The 26,120-nt window shown below is 43.4% G+C and overlaps 1 protein-coding gene across 2 annotated transcripts; it reads left to right on the forward strand.

The window, feature by feature from the left end:
- Positions 1 to 4,084: 4,084 nt before the first annotated feature.
- Positions 4,085 to 24,814, forward strand: MKRN1 (makorin ring finger protein 1; the record flags this gene model as incomplete). Of its 2 annotated transcripts, none has more annotated exons than XM_079537913.1 (8): positions 4,085 to 4,248; positions 10,670 to 10,798; positions 15,756 to 15,988; positions 21,874 to 22,100; positions 22,584 to 22,798; positions 23,539 to 23,649; positions 24,086 to 24,224; positions 24,602 to 24,814. In XM_079537913.1, 8 exons carry the CDS (start codon positions 4,085 to 4,087, stop codon positions 24,812 to 24,814), a joined length of 1,431 nt encoding a protein of 476 aa, XP_079394039.1. The 2 variants fall into 2 exon arrangements, with proteins under 2 accessions (XP_079394039.1, XP_079394040.1); XM_079537914.1 differs by having other exon boundaries at positions 24,086 to 24,200.
- Between the last annotated feature and the right edge of the window lie 1,306 nt (positions 24,815 to 26,120).

Here is a 26,120-nt window from a genome sequence, read left to right on the forward strand (position 1 = left end):
CCTTAACTGTGAGGAAAGGATTTATTTCTTCAGCCCTTTGTACCTATTGCTAATTTAGATAGGAAATTAATTGGAGTACAGTACTCTGTGTTATATTTAACAGAACATGGCTCTGATCTCTGCACAATGTGTGGCATCACAGCCATTAGAAGCATAGTACTCCCAGGAAATGTGTTTTGATTTTTTTTTTTTTTTTTTTTCTCCCCAGAATCTAAAGGCTTCAGCTATACAGAGCAGTTTGGGTGGTGTAACAGGGAGAGACAGGCTGATTTTGTGGGACATCTCCCAAACCATCAGGCCATACATCATCATGACACACAATACACACCCAACCAAAACCAGAAGATCTTTTTTTTCTACATTCAAAATCCATTTTTAAGACAAAAATCCAAACAGACTTTATGAAATCCTATTGTTGCACAGACATGGCACAAGCTTTGCTTCATGCTTACAGCCCCTGCTTGTGCAGCGCTCAGCTCGCAGCCAGCAGCCTGAGAAGTTCATGTAAATGCTTTGCTCTGCTGAGGGTGTGTACACACCCCTCGGCTCTCTGGGCAAAGTCAGCTTTGGAATCTATTCATTGAGCCACAAAGGTTATGCCGAGGATCAGTTGGGCTGCTCTAGCAGTGCTCTGAATTTTAACAAACCCCCGGACTCTGTAGCGCAGCAGCCAGGAGAGCCCAAGCCCTGCTGGGCTGTGGATACAAACCAGTTGTCCCCACCTGCAACCTGAGAGTAATTAGCCGGTTTCGGCTGGAATGGAGGCCAGCCAGCTGGAAGTTTTGAAGCTTGGCAAGCTTAGCAGTGAGACCTGTCTGACCTTAGGCCCCATAACAAACCTGTGCAAACTGCTAGCACAGGTTTTGCACAGCTCTCACGCAGAGTGGCCTTCCTCCCTCCTGCAGACCGACGCTACTCACCTCCCCTCACCATCGCCCCACGCACCTGCCTTGGTGCATTACTGCCTGGTGTGCCTCTTACCTCCGGGTGCTGTCGTCGCGTGTCCAAGGCTGGGTGGGCTCTGGAGCTGTGCCGGGGCAGCCCTGGCAGAAGGCGTGACGGAAGGGCCGGAGCTGTGGGGCTGACAGCCATTTATTATTAACCACAGATGAGCTCAGCACTGTGGCCACTTTGCTGCCTGGGGCAAAGGGGCGATTTAGCTGCAGGGCAAGGATTGCTTCTGGGGTTATTTTTGTTCATGTGGTGCCACATTTTTCCCTCACTCTATAATTCAGATTCTTTTGCTGCTATTTTTTTTTTTTTTTAATCGATGAATTCAGGAATCATTAAAACAGTGTCTCTGTAGATTGGTTTCCTTTGTACATATTCATAAAACGTAGAGAAACTGCGGTCATGCTTCCCCTGCAGGTTTGCCAAACACAGCTCTCAGCCTCCCAGAGAAAAATCACAGAATCACAGAATGGCCAGGGTTGGAAGGGACCTCAAGGATCATGAATCTCCAACCCCCTGCCACAGGCAAGGCCACCAACCTCCCCATTTAATACCAGACCAGGCTGCCCAGGGCCCCACCCAACCTGGCAATGAACACCTCCATGGACGGGGCATCCACAACCTCTCTGGGCAGCCTGTTCCAGCACCTCACCACTCTCTCCATAAAGAACCTCCCCCTGACATCCAACCTAAATCTTCTCTCCCTCATTTCCCCTTGTCCTGCAGTTATCAACCCTTTCAAAGAGTCAATTCCCCTCCTGTTTGTCAGCTCCCTTTAGGTATCGAGGTCACCCCGCAGCCTCCACAACCAGTCTGGGCAGCCTGTTCCAGTGCTGTAGGTCTCATGCTGGCAGAACTGCTCATGATGCAGAGAAATACTGAGCACAGGATAGTCTCCCACTACAAGGACATCGTATTCTAACAGGTGTAGGGTGGTTTCAAACAAGAACTTTGAATCTAGAAAATTTTTGTTGCATCATAAAAAGCCACGACACTTTGAGATCTAATGCACTGACATTATGCATGTGTAGATTTTGTATTCTGCAAAAAATGTCATGTTTCAGAGCTAGATGGCTATCCCAAAAGGCACTGACTTACTGGATGGAAGGCATGATTCTATGCAACTTACACGCATAATATAAAACTATCAAAATCAATTACTAACATATTTCTTTTATGCTAAAGTAAACAGTGTCTGATTTTACTGTAATCCACCAGTTTGGAAACTGTAAAACAGAAGTTTTTAAAGCTGCATTTATATCTTATGCTCATCCCTTTCTAAAGAAGTCTTCTGTAACTTTTATTTAACTTGGTTATAAAGAACGACTTTTTCTACATGAATAAACATATTCAGGGAGAGTTCGAAGTTTGCTAAGTTACAAAGAAAATCCACCCCTGGCTTCTGCTACATGGTCTGCAGGGAGTTTAACTGAAAAAATGGCACATCACATCCTCAGATACAACCAATGCATGCTGAGGATTTTGTGATTGGTATGGTTTTCTTGTGAGGATGGGTGGCCAAAGGTACTGAAAACCAAATGTGGAGGCAAAATTACATTTACGAAAAATACATACAAATTCTCACAGCATCATTTTAATCTCAATTAGGTGGATTTAGAAATACTGCAGTACTGTAGGAACTTATCTAGCCTATTAGCTTTTTTGGCATGCTATCAGAGGAGGTGTTCTGGTAATCAAGCTGATCTCTGAGTCTTCATCTTTCTCTTAAAATCAAGATCATCTTAACATGATCTTAAGCCATGGACACCCATTTCAGTCTGTAGCATCATTAAGTCACAGCAACCACACAGCAACCACACAGCAACAAACAACGTGTGTTTGTTCATTTTTTCTCTTCAAACAAAATGGAAAATCAGCCCTTCAACTTGCTAGATGTCTTAGCTCAGCTTTCCACTTGGAAACTGCAGATTTCAGAGAACAAATATGGCCGCTCAAGCGGTTCTTTGATGGCAACCCAGGCCAGCAGTCAGGACCAAGGTGTGCAGATGATGGGGAGGAGAAGGCCGCAGAGAACTGCTGGGGACAGCTTTGGAAACCATGGGGCTGTGCATAACGTGCTCCTCTGTTTGCCATGGATTGCTGACTTTTTAGTACTGTCTGCCTGCAGCAACTCAAAGCTTCCTGCTCGTACTTCCTCCTGCTGGCCTCGGGAGCAAGGGTTAATATTAAACTGGTTGCTGGGTGACATGGGAGAGGCCAGGAATACAGATTGGCATGGCAAATTCCTGCTGTTTGCTGCGAACTGCACCCTCAGGCCCCAGCCACTCTCATGCCACCCTTGCATTTTCATATTTGCCTGAATTGTACCCCATCTGGCTTTTGGTGAGCACATCGACTACAGACAAGAAAGTCTGAAAGAAAGAGAATTAGAACGCTATTTAAAACGAAGGTACAATTTTCTTTTCAACAGCTCAACAGTTTTCTTCCTGTTCTACAAACGGCATGCACTGCTTCCTCTAAAGGTTTTCAACTTTGCTTGGTTAAAAAAGGACACATAATGGAGGACGGGGAGGTGGGAACACACACCACCACGTTCACCAAAGTAAGGTAAATAAATAGAATATGAAATTAAGATTGGGTCAGGTTTTATAGATAGAATGCATACGGAGAAGTGAATTGTAATTTTTATTTCAGCTCTGAGAGAACTTATATTTTATTGTAACATACTGCTGAAATACACAGGGGCAGCACCAGCAGGCTGAGGGTCTGTTGAGATAAAAACCTATGCATTGTGCAATGCAGCTGTCATTTTCTCTGCCAGCAGGAACAACAGAAGAGCAAATACACGAGGAAAGAAAAAGAAAAACAGAAATCTCCCAATCTCCTAGAGATAAAGGAGATGCCCAGCAAAGCATTAATTCTGTTAACAGACGGCTCAGCCCGCCATTATGCCACCTCCCCCCCCCTCCCCCACGGTGGGCGGGTGAGGACCACACCGCGCGGCGGGAACGTTCTGGAGCGAGTGGGCGTTCCCCCGCCTGCTCCTCCAATCGGAGCCTTCGCCGGGCGGGGGGGGGACGGTCCTTCCCCTCGCCCCGCCCCGCCGCCGCCCGCCCGGAAGGATGTGCTTCCGGAAGTTCCGGTGCTGTCGCCGTGTGTGGGATAAACAGTAATGGCTGAGGCGGTGGCTCTGGGAACAACGGCGGACGCCGCGGCGGCGGCGGTCCTGGGGCCGAGCACCGCCGCGGGAGCCACGGGTACCATCTTCGGACCCGCGGCCGTGCCGCCCCTCGCCCTGGGGCCGGGCGGCGGCTGGACCAAACAGGTCACTTGCAGGTAGGCGCTGCCCGCGGCGGAGGGCGGGGGCGGCGGCCCTTCGTCCCCATAATCTCCCCGCGTTCTCTCCATCCACCCCCCCCCCCCCCCCCTCCCCCCTCCCTCATGCGGCCGTTCTTCGGGTCGCCGGGCCCCTCCCTCCTCGCTCACGTAGGCACTGCAGCGCCCCGTAAGCCTCTGAAGGGGGGGGCCGGGGGCGAGGGGCGGCGCGGGACCGCGCGCTGGAGGGCCCGCGCTGCGAGGCCGGGGCGGGGAGGCCCCGCGGGCAGCGAGGTTGCCGCCGGGGCCCGTACTTCCGGCGCGGCCCTGCGCCGCCCTCTGGAGCCGGCCCCGCGCTGCGGCCCGCGCCCGCCTCGCCCTTGGGGACTGGGCCGCGCTGCCCTGGAGGCCCGCGGGGCTCCTGAGTCACGGCGGTCGCCACGAAAGGGGCTATGGGGGCAGCGCTGGGCCATCGAGTTCGAATCGGGCTTTAGATGTCTCAATAACGCGGGTGTGGGTGAGGCCTTTCTCGGGACGCGGCTCGCCGTGACCCGTCCCCGCAGTGCCGGGAGCGCCGCTGCCCGCCTTACATCATGGCTCAGAGCGCTGCGTCATTTTGCATCTGCATTTCCCTGCAGAATGCGTTTCCGATAAATCTCTTCGCGATGAGCGTGCAGATCTTGCCGCATGTTGCAGCGCTGCCAGAGGGACTATTTTTAAACTGGGACTGCAGGCTAAAAGGAGCATAAAGCAGTTCTTGCGAAGAGAGAATAGAGGAGTTCCTATGACACAAACGGATGATCGAAGCCGAGGTTCAAGAAGCATTTCCTTTTTTTTTTTTTTTTTTCTTTTCTTTTCTTTTTTTTTTTTTTTTTTTTTTTTTAAGTCTCTGTATTCCATTTAACATAACATGTTCCCGATCAGAATACTTTACAAATCCAAAATATTTTCCGTTTTCCTTCTGGGAAGGGAAGGAGGCTCTAGATTTTAACGTGAGATTTTTTTGTGCGCCATTTCCCCTTGGTGCCAAGGGCGGCCCCGAGAGCCGGTGCTTGCCTCTCACAGCAGCTTGCTCGCTGCATCCCTTTGTGCTGCTGCGGGGGCCCTGCGGTGTCTGAGGCATTCCTGCTAACCCTGAGTATTGTTTGCATTGCCTCAAGTTAAGCACGTTAACGGTGCTCATCTGGAAAACACCATTTCTCAATTCTGAGTACTCCTCTGCGTGCAAAGAGCTTTTAACGTGAATAGCCAGGTTAATGTTTGCTGCAAGGCCGTTAAGCACAGGGCGGAGATGAGGAAATGGCTGGGAATGGTGCTTAGTTCAGCTCTCCAGTGGGCTGCGAGGGCAGAGGTCGGTGCTCCTTCTGCGTGAGTTTGCTGTATGTTTCTGAAGACTAAAAAGCTAATTAAGGGAAGTATGTAGATGAGCTTTGTGTACTTGCTCAGGCACAGCGAATCGCTTGATTGCAAACAATTACTGCAGAGCAGTCGAGCTGACCTGTGCGTGTACCGGCCAGTGAGTGTGTCGAATAAATATTTATTTCAAAACGCTCAGGAAAACTTGATCATCGGAGAACACATTCGTGTGCAGTAATGTGAGCTTAAACAAAAATAAGATCTTAGCTTTCGACCTAATGAGCCTCTCCATTGTTCTTTTTGACTAATCCTCTTAGCTGCCCCGGTGCTTGTTTGTTCCTTTGTTTGTCTGTTTTCAGTGGGCCCCTTCCAGTTGCAGGCAGCAAAGCTTTCCTCAGGCTTTGAAGTGAAATTAGTGATTGGACCTGGTCTTCTGGGGCTGCGTTATAAGAATTCGGTTTTTCTAAGTTAAGTTTCAGTAGGATGGAGTTCCTGTTAGCTTGTTAAGAGAACACACTCTTGAGCCTTGTTTTACCTTTGTAAATGAGCTGGAGGATTTAACTGTGAGATGAAGGGGTTAGTAACATTTCAGAATCGAGGTTTGGGTTTTTTTTTTTTCACTTTATTGTCTGGAGCAGCTTGTGTTCTGAGTAATGCTGCAGAGTTACTTTCATCTGTAACTTTATCTGGATCGTCGTATGGGTAACAGCAGACACTGCCTGAGAAACTTCAGATAAACAGGAGTATCTTCGATATGAATACTTGGCATTTCATGGTTGGTGAGGGCATAGAGCTGTTTTACCAAAATGGGAAGTTGTAGAATTAGAGGGTGTTCTTGCTGCTTGTTACGTCACGGTGATGCCCTTGGCTGGGTGATTGGCGTCTTAGAGTGAGAGACACTGGGGCTGAGAGGAAGGGCTTTGATTTCTCCTAGGTTTGTGGTTTTGCAATTGCTGCCCTTCTGTTTTTTCTGCAGGTTTAGTTTAGAGCTCGGGGTGAAAACGAAATTAATCTTGTTCCTCAGTAGGTTGTGAGGACTTATTTCATATTCGGATCCTTTCATTACAGATAGATTTAAAATAAGAAAAAAGAATGGTAGTCTTTATCAAGTGTCTCTGTCCTTCCTGTTTTAGACAGACAGGAAACTTTAGTGAGTGGTGGTATAGCTGACACTTAAACCAAAGATAATGCTGTTAAGCTCCAGATAATTGAGTTTTCCAGTTCTCATGCAGCAGTACTTCAGCCCATCAAGTTGATGTAAACAGATTGCATTCAGTAACTGCACAGAAATAAAACCCTTTAGCAACTAGATGGTGTGGTTTGAGAGTTGTCTGGCGTGTGTAACTGCTTCTGTTTCTGAGAACCCAGATCAGGTATTGTGTTGTTTTTGTATTAAACAGAGAAGAGAATCTGAAGCACACAGGCAGGCCTCCTTAATTTGGTGCAACAGTAGTGATGAGGTGTGGTGCACAAGCCTCTTTAAAACCTGCAGCACTGCCCCTTTTTAGCAGCTCTCTCTAGACACCTCCCACTACCTTCTTGCTGAAGAAGGTTATGGAAAGGAAAGGACGAGCAGATAAATGCAATTAAGACCCGCTTTTGTCTTGTCTTTCCATTTTTATAAGGTTGCTGACTCCTGTAGAACTTTGCCAGCTGCTCATAGCTGAATATATACGTGCTGTGCTAGAGCAGCATGCCTGGCCTTTGCTCAGCTGCCTCCCTTGTTAAGACCTCTCAGCCTCTGTCACTCCTGAAGCAGCCAGAGGGTGCAGCTGGCTGTTCCTCAGAGGTTCCCATCTGCCAGCGATGGCAGTGCTTCTTGTTCTTGTTGGAAACTCAGCTCTGTTGCTGGGTGTAACGTTCTCAATGAAACCAGTGGTTTAATAAACATATGCGGTTGACTGATAGCAGAGTTAAGTGGGTCTGAAGTAAAGGACAAGCCACACCTGAGAAAGCAAACTCCTTGCAACCTTCTAAAGCTGTGGGGACAGATCTTGCATAGTGATTTCACTAATAGGATTACACATGGAAGACTCAAATGAAGGAGATGATCTGAAGGCAGCTAGTACACGCTGAGGTTCTAGAATGCAGCTGTCTTGTTTTAAACCGTGTTGTAGTCTTAATGAAGTCATTACACGTGCTTTTGCTCTAGCTTATGGCAGGTAGTAGAAGTAATATCCTTCTGACAGTGGGAAAACAAAATATTTAAAAGGTGCTATTTTAAGGCATCTACATCCATGGCCCTGGGTGATGGCATTCTCTATGCATTTCCAAAAAAATGCCCGTGAGGTTTTGGTTATGGATTAGATGCTTTTTGGATGCGCAGAGCCTGATTTCTCTGGCTTTTCTAAGCACCCCTTGAAAGACAGGATTTGCTGTTTGGGTTAAAGGATACATAATTAAGTATAGCACTGTTCTGCAGTGCTTAAATATCACTGTCTGCAGTTGGTACCTCCTGGATGGGTTGTGCCATGTGTTGGTACCACATAGCTTTGCATAGTCTTGCAGTGAGCTGAGTGGGGGCAGTCTCACCACTTTGTATTCCTATATCTGAACAGGAAAGGCAGTGCATTGCTGTGTGAAAGCACCCAGGGAGAATGCAGCTGTATACTTATCCTGCTCCAGTTTAACTTTTTCAGATCAGAGGATGTGTGTTTGACAGAAAGCAAAGTTTGGACGTCCTTCTGCATTTCACTGAGTGAGGCAGGTAGCCTGTTCACTTTTCAGTTTTTAGAATCCTTTTGTCCTGTATCCAGAAACAAGAGGCTGGTATTGCTAGGATGTAATGTTACAATTATATTTGTGTAAAGATGTTCTTCCACATTTTTACATGCCAAGCCAAAAATAATGCACTCTGTGCTTTAACATACCCAGTTTTCAAGTATGGCCAAAGCACATTTTAGCCAGATTCAGCAATTTCACGTGGAAAATGTCAATTTCTTTGTGATGTTGAAGTCAAAACTTCCCTCCTTTGGGCAAGAGGTGGAGTTGGTGTAATCCTTAGAGATCCTTTCCCTCCCCTCACTTGAGTTATCTTACTGAATTGAGCTCAGCTTGCTGCATGGGAACGCAGTGCGAAAGTGATGAAAATTAAATGAAGCTCATGAGTGCTTCAGGTTTTTTTCCCTTCCCCTTTATAACATACTGTCTTGATGTAATGCACTGTGGCTAGTTTCAGAATTCTAGAGGATCTGTGCTTACAGAGGAGTCTCTTGATGTAGGGTTGGAAAGTGCCTCAGACTTCCATTTCCTCTGAGTAAGCAGCAGTGGGAGAGCCTCGTTCCAAGGCTTCAGTATTTAGAGTAAGTTAGACTGGTCAGGTCCTTCTCAGCCAAAGTGCTTACTGTAGCTGTTGCCTTCCCCTTAGTTGCTTATTTCAGCCCTATGGCTGGAGTAGCACGGTGGTTGTGCAATGGTCTGAGCCGTGATCTGAACTGCATTAAAAATAACCGCAGGGGTGGCAGAAGGAATGTCAGGTTACATCTGAGCAGCTCCTTGATCTAAGTCAGCAGGTGGCTGTGGATCTGCGTGCCCTGACACATGGGAGAAGCAGAGCTGTGCTGAAACAAGCAAAGGGTGGAGATGAATGTTCCTAGCTTGTTCTTTGGTAACTTAACAGCCTGAATTAATTTTGACTTGTTGGTGTAAATCTCATTCCTTAAAAGAATCTAGAAGTTCCAGTTAGGTTCTGCTTCCGTGGGTCTGTGAGTTGCTAAATTTTGGCTTTGAGGTGTGTTTGTGTATGCACAAGTGTGTGATGGTGTTTGTGTGCTTGTGGGGGAGAGAGGATGGAATGAATTATTCTTTGTGGTGAGGAATGCTGGAGAGTCCTGGGGTAGTACCTGGTTCCTGGGGTGTGTTGGCATGGTGGTTGGTGCAGCCACCTGGCAAACCTGACTAGAGTGCTGATGTCTCTGGGGAGAATAGCCTGCAGAGTGTCATCTGGTCTTTTTATTATTTATTTCTGTGTAGGATCACGTTTCTGATCAGGTTTGCTGTGTAGCCACAGTGTACAGACAGATGGTACCTTGAAAGTGAGAATTGCAGCCTGACAGTTAGTGTCAGCTGGTGGCTTATAAAACCACTTCAGCTCTCCTGCTCTTAGTAAGTATCTGGAGTACACCACTGGCTTTGCACGTCAGTCTTCTTCAGACTTGCTTCAAGTTACAGCACTTCCCTAGTATTGCACTACAAATGTTGCTTTGCTTATATAATTTGGTGAATTGTTTGCTTTGATTTATGACCTCTTACCTTACAGCAGTCTTAAGTACTTGTCCAGATTTTGACACCCTTTGTTTAGGAGCGTGACTTCAAATGCTGCTCTGTGAAGTGCCATCCTCTTAGTTGGTGCTGCAGAAGATGATCCAGCTGTCCTTCCTGCTGGCTGCACTGCAGGGTGGCTGTGCGGTCACCTCCTTGGAGGGCCTGGTTCCGCTGGCTGTGTGGGTGGCAGCATCCACGCAGAGCAGTGTGGAGCAGGGAGGCAGAGCTACTCCTTTCAGCAGTGGGATGGTCTTAAGGGTATAATGGCCTTCTGAATCTTTGCTCAGGCTGTGCCTTATAGGCTAGCTAAGAGTTCGTGTGAAACCTGAACCCTGGCAATTTTTCTTGTATGGTAAGTATTGATAAATTAATTCAGAGATTGTAATTTACTTCGTATTTGAGGGCCAGAGCTTCTTTCTGTAAGCTTCTTGTTGATAAGGAGCTCTTAAGGGAGAGAATTTGGTACTACTTGTCTATTGGTTAAGTGTTCTTTTAATATGTTCAGTTATGGCTCTCATACGAAGTCTGAGTAGTTGCAATGCCGTGCATTTAAAGAAGCTTACACTTTCTAGATAAACATTTATAAGAATGGGGGGGGGGGGGGGAAACACTTCTGAGTGATTTTTTACATTTCATTGGAGTAGAAAAGGCTTTGTCCTTTTTCAGACTTCTTCATTTGTACATTTATACTGGGACAGGGTCCTGTGAGCTGTTAGCTATGTCTTAAATTCAGCATACCTTGATTTATAAAACAACTTGTCTTCCAAATACTGTGTTTACAGCTTCAGTACTTCTTAATTCACAGTAATTCCCTGTATTACAGGTATTTCATGCATGGAGTCTGCAAGGAGGGAGACAACTGTCGCTACTCTCATGACCTGTCCACCAGTCAGTCTGCCATGGTGTGCAGGTATTATCAGCGTGGATGCTGTGCTTACGGAGATCTCTGCAGGTAAAGAAATGCTACTCACTGCGCTGTAGGAGTAAATTCACTTAGAGTTCCTGAGTAGAGAGCTCAGAGAAAGGCAAGAGAAAAAGAAATCCTCCTTGCTTTGGAACTTCATAATTCTACAGAAATTAGTTCAGTAATGGCTTTCTCTTGCTAAGAGTGGTAGTGTTTACTTTGTTTTGAAAACCAATAAGAGGTGATGTGAAGAGAACCAGTCTTCAGAAAAGCAATGGTTATCAAGGTGTGTTTTTGCTTGTGGTTTGTTTTGTTAATAGTATGAGTAGATGAAATGAAATCTGGGACTACATTCATACTACCCGAATTGATGACTGAGAAACATTGGGTCAATTATGGTAAAACAGGTATGATTTTTGTATTGCATCTCTCTTCAGAAATTGCTGTTCTGACAATTAAATGTCACTTTTGAAGAAGTAACTGGGCTATAGTCATACAGATTTTTAAAATACCTGTACAAATCAGCCCTGTGTTGAGAGGACATAAATTAACCTATACTGTTGAAAAAGAGAAGAAAAACTAAAAGAATGAACAAAAGAAAATAATGCTTTCCTAGGGTAGCAAAGCTTTATAAAGGCTTAGGGATCTTTTTCTGTCGCTGAAGTTCTCTGTATTACAACTTACCAGGGGCCTTAACACTGTATTGTTGTAGGTCCTATGTGTGATTAAATATTTGCATCATGACCTCATGTGGTAGCTATAGTTTGCTTTTCTTACGTGTTTAGTATTCAGTAACTATGTATAAGAAAGATAATGGAGGATTAGTCTCTAGCCTTCTGTATGTCTGCCAGTGCTACATTCATGGTCATGTACATCAGTGGTCTCCAAACTTTTGTTGCTTGTAGATGGAATAAAAAAATGAATCTCTTTAGCACACACCCCCACTGAATGTATATTTGCTGATAAATTATACAGATGTACTACTTTACTATTGCATTACACATGTTCTAAAACATGGATAAAATGAATCACGGAACTGCAGGGGTTGGAAGGAACCTGAAGATCAGTGAGTACAACCCCCTGATGAAGCAGGTACTCTATAATAGGACGCACAGGTGGGTGTCCAGATGATCTTGTGGAGTCTCCTGTGAAGATATTCTACCTCTGGGCAGTCTGAGTGCTCTGATGTCCTGACGGAAAAGAGTTTCTTCTGCATGTTAGTACAAAACTTCAAGTTTTAGGCCATTACTGCTTTCCTACTGCTACACACCACTGAGAAGAGCGTGGCCTCATCCATTTGCCTTCCACCTCCCTGTTGGTATTAATAACATTAATCAGATTGCCTCTCAGTCTTCTCTTCCCCAGGCTGAACAGACTAAGGTTACTCAGCCTATCTTCATATGGGAGATGCTCCAGGCCCTTTACCATCCTTGTGGCCCTCCACTGGAATCCTTCTGGGAGATCCCTGTGTTTTTAGAATGGGGGAGCCCAGAACTGGACACAGCACTCCAGATGTGGCCTCAGCAGGGAAGAGTGGAGGAGGAGGATCATCTCCCTCGACCGGCTGGCCTCACTGTTCTCAGTGCACCCAGGATACCATTGGCCTTCTTGGCCACAAGGGCAACATAAGATTAGATTAAGATAAAGAATAAAATATTTTAAAAACACTGGTTTTATTTATTAACTGTACAGATGTTGCATTGCCTCCTACGGTACTGACCTAAAACCAGGCCAGGACCAAATGACTGCACGTGCACACCAATATAATGAACAGCAAAATGGCCTTTATTACACCTGAACTCTAGCTTATATAACCTATGTGCTTCGTCTACACCCCTAAGGGCACGTGCCACACATCAATCATAGAGCAGGGAGAGGGCCTGTCACGTCACATCCCGTGGGGGGGTCTCACAGTTGCCGACAACATACAGAAAACTTTTTTTACCCTCACTAAAAACATAGTTTTATGGAGAGTGTTGTGGTTCAGTGCACTTTGTTATCTTTCAAAGTTCTCAGTGTAGCACTTGGATATGGCAACTGGAAGGTCAGGTTCCTAGGTCAGTCTGTGGTACTTGGGCTTAATGGTTATCAAAGTTCTTAACAAATCTAAGCTCTACTGAAACTCTTCTGTTAGAAGATTCTTAAATGTGTTATAAAACCGTTTCCAAATTTTTTTTGATGTACAGATGCAAGAATATTTACACGTAACACGCATTGTTTTTGACAACAAAATCATCTCGCAATGGTAGTGTTTCCCAACAGCCACTTACAAAATGTGATCTCCATGGCACAAGCTTCTTTCAAAAAGCACTTGCTCTTACTCCAAAAACATCATTTCTAATTTGAAGGGACTAAGTGTGCTTATTTCTTGAAAATGTTTATTGGTTGCATACTAGTCACAGCTACCTCTAATCACAGAGTAGGTCAACAAATTTGCAGCACTTGTAGTATTGTGAAAGAAAAGTGTGCAACTCATCTTTTACAAGAATTGTTAAGCAATTTAACGTGAAATAACCAGCAAACCACTGAGTGGTACTGAAGGTTTTCATCATCATTCTACTTCTTGTTACAAAATATTGAAAGATTTCACTATCAGAATGTTTTAGTTTTGAGTTAACCATACTGATGATGTGGTGGTAGCATTTTGTCCACTTCTGGTTCCAGCTTTTTTGCTGCAGTATCTTATTTATGATGCAACAAATGAATTTCACTTGTGCTATCCCTGTAATCTTAACTGGAAATAGTTCATTATAGTTAATGCCGCTGCTCCTTTGGTGGTTAAACTCACCCAGCTTTTCCTGTAAGACACCATTTTTAATAGAGAACTCACTTACTGTTGAGAATACATCTTCTCTAGTGTATCTCCTTAGTGGCTCACAGAAATGTAGTTTGTGTATTTCATTGTTGCAGCATAATCTAGGGAATGCCATAAGCTGAAGCATTATTAGTAACGTACTTCCAGTTGCCTCTGTTATGAACCTTGAACACTACATAGTTTGTTCTAGTACTTGTTTCTGCAGAGTTCTGTCTCCCAACAGTATTTGCTGACAAAGAGTACTTTTGTTTGTTGCTGTATTGCTTTCCAGGTGTTATTTCTGCCATCGGGAAGAACAAGTGTTCTAATTTGTGTGTAGCTTTTTTGTCTTTTGCTGTTATCTAAGAAACATCGGAGATGCTTTTCAGCATTTATCACCAACCTTTGCAACTCAACCCAGATTTTCCACGATCTGAAACATCTCTAGGGGGAAAAAAGCAACAACTATAGAAGTTCATCTTCATGTTGGGGATACTTAGATCAAGTCCTGTCACTGTGCTAGTTTCATACTGCCATTGTCTAATATCTCAAGACATAACGTACGCTGAGGGCAAGGATTATTAACCATAGTGAATCTGTGTTTCAAATCCTCCTCTGAGTTATTTCGATTGCCTCCGTTTTCCCTCCCCTGCACTCCCCCCACAGTTCTTGTCAGCGCTCACTCTTCTACTCTCGGCTCTTCCTCAACCACATTACAAAGGTAAAAACAACTACAACCTAATCAGATCTGACATCCTGTCGTTGTTTTTGTTCACATACTCAGGATTCTCTTAAATCCACAATTACTTTGCAGAAATGTTTTTTAACCTCTTGTTTGTTTTGTGAGAGTTTAACTTAAAACTGGATAACGTAATCTGCAGCTCTGTTTAGTGGGCAGATGTGAATTACAATATCAATGCACTGAAAGCAAACAAGCAAAGGCACTGCTGTAAATCCCTGCACATTGTGGCACACCTGCTCTTCCTTCAGGACACCTTGTGTGTACTGTGTGTGACAGAGGACCCTTTGGCATGCAAACTGAGTAAGAGCACCAACTTGCTCTATATATTTAATATTAAAAGCTTGAGTTCTTTCTTACAATTTTAGATATTAAAAAGCCCTACTGTTTTTGTCCTGAATTCTGGTGGATTATCTTGTATAATGCGTGGGGTGCGTGTGCTTTGCTTTGGAAACCACTGTTAAAGAAAACTGGAGGCTTGCCTTTTAATTTGTGCTTTAAAGCTTCATTGAGATTTTGAAGCTGACATTTGGTCGGGCGTGTTTCTTTCATATGCAAGATCTGTAAAGCTTAATTGTTTTCAACCTGACACAAGGCAAGTGAATCACAGTTGCTTAAAGGTTGTATATAATCTCCAAGAATTCCCTCCTTTCATCCTTGAAATTAGTTAGCAGATATCTAAGACTTTGTGGGGGGAAATTAATTATGTCTCTTCCAGTGTACTAGCTGCTCGAAGGCAGATCTCTGAGAGAAATGGCACTTATCTGTTTGTGGGTGGCAGGGATCAATGTGTTCTGAGCATCGTTGTCCACAGTAAATTGAAGAAGGACTTAAAAATAATTACTAAAGCCAACATAACATCTGATTGAGGCAAAGTGGGTCAGTTTAGGTCACAGTCTGGGACACTGTCCACTCAAGTTTTGAGTACTTGCAGGAACAGAAGTTATGTAGCCTCTCTGGGCATCTCCTTCAGTGTTTAACTAATTTCATGGTAAACTTACGGTAGTTTCCCACTTTGAGCTTGTTTGCTGGCCTTTAGCTATCACTGCATCTCTAAGAAGAGTGGCTCACTCTTTTTCTGTGCCTTCTCATTTAATAGTTGAAGACAGCAGTATCTGTCTTTAGTCTCTTCAAGGCTAAATTAACTCACTTCATTCACTACTACTGCACATATGTAGTAGGTATGTGAGCGAATTTGGATGTAAATGAAGTTCATTTTTTTTGTAATTTAAGTGAAAATTGCACACATCACTCCATTTCTTCCAAATGGAGTAGGCTTGGGTTCCTTAGGCAGTGCTGACATGTTGTACAAGTGGATGCGTTTCTCTTAAAGAGTCACCTAGCATTTTCTTCCAAGCCTTTTCTTCAGTATAGCGTGTTAGCATCTAAATTGGTTTGCTTCCAATTTTTCAGGCAGCTCTGTGGAGGAGTTTTCTTGTGAGGAGTTGACATGTTTTTTTTTCATTTGTTAGATATGAACACACCAAGCCGCTGATGCAGGAAGAAGAAGAAGAGACTACTGTGAATCCAGTTGCAAAAATGTATCCCTCAGTATCCTCAGACCTCGCATTATTCCCTGAAATTGTTGAAGAAGATATTATTGAGATAGAAGATGAAAATATAGATCTGGCAGCTGCTGGAGTAGGTGCTGAAGACTGGGTGAATGCTGTAGAGTTTGTTCCTGGGCAGCCATACTGCGGACGTGGTAAGCTGATCATGGGATAATGGTGAATTTCTGTCATGGGTCAACAGTTTCTGCATAGTGCATTTTTTTTAATGCTTCTGATTTAGCTGAGTACAGCTGATCGTATTTATGAATCACTTCAACTGTTCTGTTCTTAAGTTCTACTTGATTTTTTTCTGCGTGAATAGTAGGATCATTTCAAATCCCTTCTTACTGCTGTAATGGTGTTCTAAAACCAGGTATATATGCAAAGTCTCTGATTACTGTGAAAGATGTCTGGTGGAGGTGTTGATTCCTGTAGAATGACTTCTGACCAAGTATTTGCTTTCATGAGTCCCATAGCAATTCAGACCAGAAACTGAAGATCATTTATTCTAGTTACTTTTCTGAGACTTGATTTTATGGTACTGTGATGGCTCATAAGGAGAATGAAATTGGAAGAGCTGATTGTATGGGACCAGACAGTTTAAGTATGCCACACCTCTCATTTACTTTCCTTGCAGAAAGGTAGCACAAAGATATCAAAAAGAGGGTGCATGCATTTAGTCTAACTTCTAGTTTTGGGCTCTCTAAAACTGAAGATGTATAGGCATGAATGATCAAATAATGATTGAATCAAAAACTGATATTTTTATGCCCAGAATAATTTGAAGTTTGTTACATAATGCTCAGATTATACTATTTAGCAGTATTTGTCTTTTACTATTAGACAGGACATTTTGTTAATGCAAATGATTCTGATTTGGGACTAAGCGTTGTATCTTGACAGTGAGCTCAGCAAAGAAAATAGTGACAATTCTTCAGATACTCAATTTTTGAGGTTCAGGTGCACCACATTTCCATGTTTGTTCTGCTGCTACTGCTGCCAGATGTTCTGAAGTAACTGAAGGCAGTAAAATGGCAGAGATGTAAGCAGCACTGAACAGTGTTGCTCTTTCCCGCTGCTGTGAGAATAAAAGATAATAACAACTGGAAGGGGCCTACAAGAATCTAGTCCAGCTACCTGACCACTTCAGGGCTAACCAGAGTGTGCTCAGCTTCTCCTCGTAGAACATGCCTTCCAGGCCTTTCACTAGCTTTGGTGCCCTCCCCTGGATGCATTCAAGTATCTTAACATCCCTTTTATATTGTGGAGTCCCAAACTGCACTCAGTATTTGAGGTGATGCTGCACCAACGGTGAATGCAGTGGGAGACTGCCTTTTCTTTTGGCTGGCTGGTTATGAGCGCACCCTGAAATGCACTTTGCCTTCTGGACTACCAGATGTATGTACTTGTTAATAATTGTTCCAACGTGTAAGTAAGTGTGTGAATTGAAGATAATTAACTGGTCTGCACTGGATTACTTTCCTTCAGTATCTTTAGGACTTGAGGCATCTGACATCTGTCTTGCAACAGTTTTTCCTAACTAAAGCTTTATTAGGGCATAGATAGATCTTTTCTCTAGAATTTTGGAAGTCTGAAGGATTTACATCAAGTTAAGATATACAGAAAAGAATTTTTCTATGCATATCTTCCTGGGATTTTCAGGAAAGTGGTCTGGACAAGTATGGGGCTGAAGTCAAATTGAAAAGAGGGAGAAGAAGTGGAACTGAAATATTCAGGAATGTTATTTAGGTATTTTTTGTAAAGATTTTAATCTGAAAACGTCGAAGAAAAAAAAAAAAGTTGAAGATGCTCTTGTTAAGTTTCATATTAATTGCTGGAGTATGTTTGGGTTTTGAGAGGTATCTGCTCCTACAGAGAAGCATAGAATGGTTTGGGTTGGAAGGGTCCTTAACTCTCACCCAGTCCCAACCTTCTGCTGTGACAGTGCTGCCACCCAGCAGCTCGTGCTGCCCAGGGCTTCATCCAGCCTGGCCCTGAGCGCCTCCAGGGAGGGCTATCCACAAGTGCTGATTAGGAGGTGAGTTTACCCTTTAATACCACAAGTTAGAGTTTTTGAGCAGTGTCACTAAAGGAATGGAAGATTCTGCTTTGTAGCTGGCCTAAGGCTTAATAGCTTACTTAAATACTGGTACTGTAAGTTTAAGGATTGTCTGGAAGCACTTACATTCAGAAGTCTCCTTGGTGTTTGAAGTGTAATACTGGTAGTCAGGCTGAATTCTTGGTTTTCCTTATTTTCTGAGGCAAGCAACACACACTTTGAAACAATTCTTTTCCAATTCAGATTCAGTTTATTGAATTCCTGCAGAATGAGGACATACTTGCTGTCTTTCATTGTAGAGAAACTTAATTTTTCCTTGTAAATGGTAGACTTGCCAGCAGGAAGGAATGTCTTAGTTTCATTGAAAATATCTTCTAATAGAATATTCTAATTGAATGTATACCTGTCCTACTTTATAAATTGAAGACTGGAAAATGTTGTGTGGAAAATACTTTGTTAAACTATCTGGGTTGGATTTAAGTAGACTAGAGTGCTTTTGTTCTGTATGCCCTGTTAAGGGAAACAAAAGTAATTGGAGTAATCCTACTAAGAGCTGAGCATTTGAATGTGATAGTCTGAAGCTGGAGAATGCAAGCTCTTGAAAGTAACTACTGCTTACTTTGCGGGCACAGATTCATCTTGACAGAGTAGATAATATCTTAATGCCTTAATTGAGTTTTTCAGAACTTGAGATATATTCCTCAGCTCATAAATGCTGTTATCATGCACTTTAATAGGAGCTTAGTAACCTCATTATTTTCCGTACATTTGGGCTCTAAAAAGCTGCATGATTAGAGAGTTCTTCTAAAACTTGCAACAAGTGGATCTGTTGAATGAAACTGCTGGCAGAGGTAGCAACATTGCACTCTTCAGTGCAGCTGCTTCTTGGCTCAGTTGTCATTCTGGCTTAGCTATGGTCTGCTTCGGTGGGCTGAAGATCTCTTTGCAGCTCAAGCATCAGATGTGCTCCTAACATTGTTCAGTTTGGTCCAAAACTTATCTGGTTCTTATTTTGAGATTGCTGTGTAATGAGAGCCAAATTGTGAAAAGTAGGAGTTGTTTGTAGGGAGGCTGTTTTCAAAAGTGCAATCCATTACGTGCTGAAGTACTGAAGTGAGATTTGTGTGTAGTATTGCTCTGAGTTTCGAAACTGGCTTGAGTGTTGGAAGTAGGTTGCATGCAAGTCCATGAGATGCTGTATTACCTTTGTACCATAGTCATGATTTAATCCCTAGAATGATTTAGTCACTCATGTTGACTATGAAATAAAACTAGATGATTTTGCAGGTCCCTTCCAAGTCAAATGGAGAATGGGAAGATTGCTTTCTGGGATCTAACCTACTGAAGAATGGCTTTGAAAACAGTGGGCAGAATCACAGAGAATAAGTGTTACTCTGTGGAGTGTTGGAAGTGGAACTGCTGAGGCAGTGACTGAGTTTTCCCAACTGGAATTTCGGAGTTGGAACAAAACGGAGCAGTAGGTTCAAGAGTTACACGTGTAGGGCTTCAGATTGTTCAGATTTTTATTTCATAGAAATATAGCTCTAGCTGAGAGGAAGTGCTGGAATAGCATGGAAGACAGACTGAAAAATTAGATCAGTTTCAGCGTGTTTTCCCCCTCCTGTACTGTCATACTGTAAAAGTGCCTGAAGTTGTTATTAAAGACTGACATTCACAGAGCTGTATCTTAATGTCTTGACCTCTAGATGACAAGAACAGGTTGTGCTTTGGACACAAGGATGGTAGCATGGACTTAGCTAGAATTTACTAGCTACGCTGAGTGTTGTTGTTGTTTTTAGTCTTTGGTGATGTTGCATTCTTTGTTGTTGTTTAAATAATTCAGTATACTCGTTTTTGCCAAGATTTGAAGCTCTTCTCTTTCTTTTGTGGCCCAGCATAGAAAGTGAATGGGATTGTAAGTCAGTCTTTGGGGAATAAGACTTCAGAATCTTTATTCTCAAAAGAGCCTCAGCTAAGCAGCTCTTTGTCAAAACTTTATCAAAGAAAGGTTTTATAAAGGATATCCTTCAGAGGAGTACAGGTGACTCTGGAAACTTTCTCCATTAAGAAAAGCTTCAAGCGTGCCTCTGCTTCAAAGTATACATTTTCCAGGGATATAGGATTGCCTTGAGCAAAAGATAATCTTGCCAGCCCCATTTCAAAGAGGCGCTGTATCAATAGATTCCTTTGAAACTCAGCTGCATTTATCTGCTTAGTAGACTTCCATCTGTGAATCCTGTGATCTATTAAACTCTCCCTCCTCACAAAGTTAAAAATAATAATAATAAAAAATCTGGCAAAAATGACAACCAGGGGAATGGAAACAGTCTGGTACTTGTGATTCTTTTTTTGTTGCTGCTGTTTGAGGAGACCATGGTTCTTAAGCTCCAGAAAAAGGGGCTGGAGAATTTTCCTATTGTGTTCAGCTGGATGGAACACTAAGTAGGTCTAAGTAAATGGGTACTTGAGTTAGCACCAGAGAAGAGCAACTAGAACTCCTAGGGAAGAGGAGGTAATGAAGGTTTAGTTCTTTTTTGTTTGGGATCCTCTGAAAATCAGCAGGTTAGTGGTTGGCTTGTTACTTAATCAATTAGTTGCTTTTGAAAAGTATCTGAGAGCAGTGTGAGTAACCTCTGAAGTCAGATGGTTGTTCTTAAGTGGGAACCAAAAGGAAGCAGACTTGAGCTTTTGGGTGCTCCTCTTCTCCTGTTCTTAATTTTTTCATACTTGCATTTTCCCCTGAAACTGAGCTTTCTAGCACGTGCTTTTTCTTTGTATCTCTGAAGGCCATTGGGCTGTTGGATGCTTGCTGTGCATCTTTGCTTCGTGGGAATAAAAACTGTGTGGCCCCTGATTCTTTTTTGAGAAAGTCTTTTCTTTTACTGTTCCAAGTACCCTTTTAGTTGTATTTACTTGCTTCTCCAAACCCAGTGGTCAGAGGATTTATAAAGCTCCACTTTCTTATGGCACAGATGACTTCTCACTCCTCTGTCAGCTACTGGTTATGTAGATGAAATCCAGTTGCTCTTCTTCCTTGTGCATGTTCTGGATGTAGAACTGCTGTGTCATTCTTCCACATTTAGTGCATCTTCCAGCTGTCTGCTTTTGTCTTGTAACATAATCCTGCTTGATATCGCAGCCTCAAAAGGCTGTTTGGCTCATGGTGGCACAGATGAGCGCGTTTGTGGGAGAAACAGAAGTCTTAAACAGAGCCTATCTGTGCAGGAAAGAGAAGCTGAACAGATTTCAGTTCAATTTAGGATTAGGTGGTGGTATTTTTTCAGTGGGATTTCTTTTTGCAAAACTGATAACTAGTCTAGAATGAAGTGAGAATAGCCTGAAAATGACAGATTTTCCTACCGCTAGGATTGCTCTCTCGATAAGGGCAGATTGGATGTCTGTTTTGGATGGGTTTTATTTATTTTTTTTGCAAGTGTCTAGAATAGACCTGGAGCCACGTGGAAGTGTCAAAAACACACTGATTAACCTGCATTTGAGAAACTGCTGGTGTGTTGTCCCTGTACTGGCACTTTTTGTGCTGGATACACCTCTATTGCTTCAGCAATGTAATTGTGGTGGGGAAAAATTGAGAGTCGTTTCTAGCTGGAGTGGAACTGATTCTCAAAGCAGTGAGAGATTTTTAACCTTACTTGTTGCTGAACTGTAGTCAGCACAAAAATGTAGTTAGTGAGACTTTCTAGTGCAGACTGAAGCTGTGAATGGATTTTGCTCTGACTGTTGAGGGCTTTATAGCTTTAGTCTTGTCTGAATTGAATGATCAACAAGTTACACTAGAAATCAATCTTGCTTTCTTGAGTCAGAAAATAACTTAGTTCAAATTGAGGGTACATGGAACTTGGACTGAAGTGAGTCTCACTTTTCTTATAATCCATTTGAATGACTTGAGCAGGGTCACCCGAAGGGTTTTTTAAAACTTTTTTTCATGAAATCTCCTTTCTTGCTCCTTAATTTTGTACCCAGCTGCCCCTTCCTGCACTGAATTACCCTTGGAGGAAATGGTGATTGAGGAAGAGTATGAAAAGCAGGAAGCAGACGTGGAGATGAAGAAGGAGCTGTGCCCCTACGCTGCAGTGGGAGAGTGTCGTTATGGAGAAAACTGCGTGTATATCCATGGGGATGTCTGTGATATGTGCGGACTGCAGGTCTTGCATCCAATTGATGCTGCGCAGAGATCCCAGCACATAAAGGTGAGCAGACAGCTGTCTGGTGTTAAATAGCTTGAAGTTATTGCTTCCTAGCTCCCTGAAGTCACTTGTCCTTCATTCCCTTTTATTTGAAGGTGCATGCAGGGTTGGGCAGTGAATGAAATTCCTGTTGTAAAACGGACTGTTTCCAGTCAGAGCTGTATTCAGAAGCAGCTGCGCTTCCTTATCTGTGCTGGGAGAGCAGTCTGTGTGAAGATACTAAAGCTTTGTTCTTAGCCTAGTAAAACTGGATGGTCTTCCAGATTGCCTTTCTGATGTTTAAAGGAATGTCTGAAGAAAGGTATTTGAACTCTGAATTGCTTGTTTCCCACTGTCTAAGCAAGGCTCTTTGAGGATGAAGACTCTGCAGCTTAATCATTTTCCATTCCTTATGCAAAATGTTAGAGTGAAACTGAGCTTAAAAACCTGTTTGGATTTCCCCAGGTGACCAGTCGTGTCTGCAGTTGTTTTCTCTTTCCTTTGCAGTCTTGCATTGAAGCTCACGAGAAGGACATGGAGCTTTCATTTGCCGTCCAGCGTAGTAAAGACATGGTGTGCGGGATATGCATGGAGGTGGTGTATGAAAAAGCTAATCCTAGTGAGCGCCGCTTTGGGATCCTCTCCAACTGCAACCACACTTACTGTCTCAAGTGCATCCGCAAGTGGAGGAGTGCTAAACAATTTGAGAGCAAGATTATAAAGTGAGACACTTTCTCATTTTGATTGTGCTTTGTAAGAACTTAGTAACTTGTGACAACTTGCAACAGACTCCCCCTCCACCCCCTTCCTGCCCCCCTCCCCCATAAAGAGACTTCATTTAATGCATACTAACTTCAGTTTGGAAGCAAAATAATTGTTAGGGATGATGTTTACACCCTGATCTAGTTAATGCGCGTTAAGTTTGCAAAAATCACTTCATGGTAGAAGTAAGCCTTTCACTTACTTAGTTAGCTTGTTATCTGATGGTTACTGTTTATGTCTTGGACACCCAGCCAGAAATCTGATAACAGATTAACCAGTTCACAATGTATGCTGCTTAGTTCTTTGCTGCCCTAGTGCATTAATCAGTTGGCAAATCATTTCTCCATTTAAAGGCTGTTCTTTAAAAAAAAAAAGAAAAAGAAGGAAATCCAGTCAAATATATATAGAAATCAAACAAAAATAAATTTATTTAATTCTAAAGAGAAAGGAGTCTGTGTTAAGTGTTTTTTTAAGGTTTGATACAACCTTAGGGTTTGATACGACCAGCTACCATTAACATTAAGTCTTGAAGTCATTGAGCTTAGATTATCTTTGTATTTAAGACAGAATATAGATTGAAAAGCACATATAGCAAGTATGTTCAAAATGTCTTTTAAGGTGGATGTGTGCCATCACTTGTTACATAGGTGAGAGCGCCGTGTAATACAGAGTCTTGCAGCAAGGTCTTTTCATTCCCCAGGTCCTGCCCAGAGTGTCGGATCACATCTAACTTTGTCATTCCAAGTGAGTACTGGGTGGAGGAGAAGGAAGAGAAGCAGAAACTCATTCAGAAGTACAAGGAGGCAATGAGGTATGAGCACTGCAGCTTCTCAAGCTGTGAGGCTGGAGAAGTAATGCACACCTGGAGAAGAAGGGTATCAATGCATAGCCTTTCCCTTTCCAGTCCAATGTGTGATGTACTTCCTCACCTTTCCACCCACAGATGCATGCAGCTACACAGTCACCAAGTTGGTCCTATGTGCTTTGTCTTTCCCTTAGCACTCTGAACAGGGGTGGCCTCGTCATTAAGTAATACAAGCTTGTGCTGTGGAAGTCATCAGTGCCCCTATGCATGCATCCACACACACCTTGGGTGTGAACGCTACGTAATGCACCACTTTTTCGCACAGGCATTGTACTGACCATCTCCAAATGGTGCTTGAGATCTTTTTGGTCTGTAGGTAAATGCAATTCTGAAGTCTAGTTGGATGTGCTGTGAATAAGAGTTGTGATATTTTCCTTTCCAGCAACAAGCCATGCAGGTATTTTGATGAAGGCCGTGGGAGCTGTCCATTTGGAGGGAACTGCTTTTACAAACATGCGTATCCTGATGGCCGTCAAGAGGAGCCACAGAGACCCAAAGTGCGTACAGCAAGTAGATCTAGGGTCAGTGCTGGCTTTTGTCCCTTTTGTGCAGGAAATGCACAAGAGGAACGTGCTGCACTGAGGATAGGGGCACTTTGTATTTTCTAACTTCTGACAGTTCTGTATTGTAGTGAATTTGAAAGAGAGGGTGGTCTAAATTTTGCAAGTGATGGGAGCTAAGATGGAAGGAATGAATTTTTCAAACTTTCATACCAACATACTGAGGTAAAATGTTGGGCAGCATTAATAAGAGTGTGACGGTAGGTTCTACTGGGAGTCAGTGTCTCCCTGAAGGAGAAACACAGAAAGTACACAGGAGCTAACCTTTGTTGGCTTGTGGGAAGGCCCTTTCCTTGCACGCTTGATCACCCGGGTAACTGCTTGTGTTCTGCTTGCAGGCCCAGCGGAGGAATCGGTTCTGGGAGTTCATTGAGGAGCGAGAGAACGGTGACCCATTTGAGACCGATGAGGACGAAGTGGTGACCTTTGAGCTCGGTGAGATGTTGCTCATGCTGTTGGCAGCAGGAGGTGATGATGAGCTAACGGATTCCGAGGACGAGTGGGACTTGTTTCATGATGAGCTGGAAGATTATTATGACCTGGATCTATAGCACCTGACAGTGGAGTGTGGACTGTCGTCTTGGCTTCAGGCAGTAGCTATTACTTACCTGTGGTGTTGTGGCAGTGCCTGTGTTTCTCCTAGGCAGGCCTATCAATTCCAGGTGCTGTTGTAATAACTTTTACCCAGGGTCTGTCTTCTCCTGTCCCCTCCCGCCCCAAGAGTGTTGTTTCTCCTCTGTTTAAACAAATAACAAGAAATCTTTAAAATCTTAGTTTTTGTAAAAATGAATTTAACTGTCAAACAGTTAGCTTAGGTTTGTTGCTTCATCTATGTACCCAACAGAGCTCACCCAGTTCCAGGGTTAAAGTGTTTACAGGACTTCCACACTCATTTTGAAGAGCCCAGATACAAAAATGAGCGGTGGCCATGCAGTGGGGATGTAAATTGGCTGATGGCCTATTTTCTGTCTCTGTATCAATATTTCTGACGTCAGGCCAGATACAAATAATCCTTTTCTGACATCAGTTCCGTTCCGGCCCCCTCATGTACACATCTTCATTTGTGATTTTGGACTCTTGTTTACTTGCACATTACTATTACTACTGTGTAACCAGAACCAGGTGTGAATGTTCCAAGTTTTTACTGTGTCTAGCATGAAAGGATAATGTCTTAGTGAAAGGAGAACTTTCTATGTGTATATACAGATAAACGTAGAGTTGGACCTCGAGGATGGGGAGACTCTGTGTAAGTTAAGTAACAAGGCCACCTTTCATCCCCTCTTGGTGCATGAAGTCTAGCCTCCAATTGGACATGAAACTGGTTTAGTGGTCTCAGCTCAGTCTGTGGCAACGATCTGTCATGTGCAACTCCCTGATACACCAGCTCTCTTTCATGTGTTTCGTTAGGGTGGTCCAGGAGCAGAAGTCCGGTTAGCTGAGTGGGGTCAGAGGAACACGAGAGGCCCCTTTAGCTGCATTGCTCTTTAAGTTTTAGAACTTGGTTGACCACGTAAGCCGCGAGCTTTGCTAGGAAATCTCTGTGCCTCTCAGCTGGTTCAAGGGCCGTGTGCCTTTCGGCCTCTGAGTGGGGCAGGTTGCCTGGTCAAGCTGTTCAGCTTACGTGAGTTAGCGCTTAGGAAGTCGGTCATGCAGTTTCTGGCTGTAATTTGCATTGAGAAATTACATTGCCACCAAAGCTCCCGTACAGGAATTTTAACCTTGCATTACATTATTGCTGTTGTTTTTTTTTTTATTATTGACTTGTGGATGCCCCGTGATCTGTTTTCCTGCTGCTCTTGTCCCCTAGACTGCCTCTCCTTTCACTTTTAATTGGAATGAGAAATTGTTCTGAGGTCT

The sequence above is a fragment of the Tetrao urogallus genome, assembly GCF_951394365.1.
Source record: "Tetrao urogallus genome assembly, chromosome: 1".
NCBI classification, from domain to species: domain Eukaryota; kingdom Metazoa; phylum Chordata; class Aves; order Galliformes; family Phasianidae; genus Tetrao; species Tetrao urogallus.